Source organism: Miscanthus floridulus, chromosome 13, assembly GCF_019320115.1.
Source record: "Miscanthus floridulus cultivar M001 chromosome 13, ASM1932011v1, whole genome shotgun sequence".
NCBI classification, from domain to species: Eukaryota; Viridiplantae; Streptophyta; class Magnoliopsida; order Poales; family Poaceae; genus Miscanthus; species Miscanthus floridulus.
In genome coordinates this window covers 25942884-25944718 of record NC_089592.1, presented here as the reverse complement: position 1 = coordinate 25944718, position 1835 = coordinate 25942884, and the positions used below count along the sequence as shown (strand labels likewise).

Genomic DNA, 1835 nt, shown 5'->3' with positions numbered 1-1835 from the left:
GGTTTGGCGGTCGGTGAGACATTCAAGGAGTGCTCGATCTTCTCCTATGGTACCCCCGACATGTCTGTAGGTTTCCAAGCAAACGCATTGGTGTTGGCATGTAGGAAGGAGACAAGCGTGCTTTCCTATTTGGGGTCAAGGTGAGCCCCAATTTTCACCGTCTTGGAAGGGTCATCGAGGCCGAGGCCGATCTCCTTGACTTCCTTGGACTTGGTGGAGGCACGAGGAGGTTTTGGGATCTCCATGTCATCAGTAGACGGCATCTTGGCTTCGGCGACCATGCTAGCCATCTAGATGGAGAGATCGGTGGCTTCGGCGAGGGCGAGACTTTCTATCTTGTAGGCGTAGGCGACGAAGAGGTTGGCACGCAAAGATAGGACCCCTACGAGCGAAGGCATCTTTAACACCAAATACGTGTAGTGCGGAACGGCCATGAACTTGGCCAGAGCCGATCGCCCCAGTATGGCATGATAGGCGGTGTCGAAGTCGGCGACGTAGAAGTTGATATGCTCCACTCGATAGTTGGTTGCCGTGCTGAACTGTACTAGTAGGGTAATCTCCCCAAGCGGTCTGGATGCCCTGCTAGGTACCATGCCCCAGAAGGAGGAGTCTGAAGGCGTGAGATCTGTTGGCCCAAGGCCGAGCTCTCTTAGGGCCCCAGCGAAGAGTAGATTCAAAGCGCTCCCACCGTCGATGAGGACTTTTCTAAAGAGCACCTTCTGGACAGTCGCGTCAAGAATGAGGGGAAAATGCCCTGTGTAGGGTATGTCCGCCCACTGGTCGGCCTGCTGAAGGTGATGGAGACTTCGCACCATGAGTGATAGCTGGGGTTGGCGGTAGTTTCTTCTGAAACGACAGCGAGCACTCATCGGGCTGCGAGCTTCTGTTCCCTTCTGCTCTCGTTGGAGGCGAAACCCCCAAAGATGGTGGCGACCACCTTGTCGTGGTCCAGGAAGGCATTATTATCCCCAGGTGGTCGGCGTCCTCCGTTCCCACCATTGTCGTCGTTGTACTTTTTCTCCTGGAACTCCTTAGCCAAACCAAGGCAGTCCTTCATCTTGTGTTTGGCATTCTTGTGCAGGGGCACGGTCCATCAAGGATCTTTTTGTACTGCTCATCATAGTTATGCTTTGCACGTGGCTCATTGACATTGGCAACAAAGTGATTTGGTCGGCGGTGGCGATTCTGACCAGGTTTGAATCCATCTGGCCGATCTCGTCCGCTGTCCCGGTGGAAACTGCGGTCATCGTAGCGATGATCGTTGTGCTGTCGGTCGTCGTTGCGGTCATTGTGGCGGTGATCGTTGTGCTGTCAGTCATCGTTGCGATCGTCGTGGCGGCGAGGTGGGCGATTAGTGCCCGTATCTTCATTGAAACGCACCTCTGCTTCCTCAGCGTCGGCGTACTGGTTGGCAGTTGTGATCATCTCACCGATGCCGGTAGGTGGCTTCCTGTTGAACTTAGAACAGAGTTCTCGGTGATGAAGTCCTCGGACGAAGGCGGTGATGACTTCGGCTTCCATGATGTTGGGAATAGAATACCTCATCTTGGAGAAGCATCTGATGTAGCTATGGAGTAGATCGGATAGCTTTTGGGTGATGCGGTTGAGATCGTGCTTGGTGCCTAGCCACCTGCATGTGGCCATGTAGTTGTCGGTGAAGACTCTCTTCAGATCTTCCCAAGATCTGATGGAGTCCAGGGCAAGGCTTGTGAACCAGCTCATGGCGGCTGGTGTGAGCATGACGGGGAGATAATTTGCCATGATGTTGGTGTCTCCTCTAGCGGCGTGGACGGCGGTGGCGTAAGTTTGCAGCCACTGGGTTGGGTTCATCCTCC

At 54.3% G+C, this 1835-nt stretch overlaps 1 protein-coding gene across 1 annotated transcript; it reads right to left on the bottom strand.

The window, feature by feature from the left end:
- Window positions 1–290: 290 nt before the first annotated feature.
- On the bottom strand, window positions 291–815 carry LOC136499621 (uncharacterized). Its single transcript, XM_066495212.1, has one exon. The coding sequence runs from the start codon at window positions 813–815 to the stop codon at window positions 291–293; it is 525 nt and encodes a 174-aa protein (XP_066351309.1).
- Between the last annotated feature and the right edge of the window lie 1020 nt (window positions 816–1835).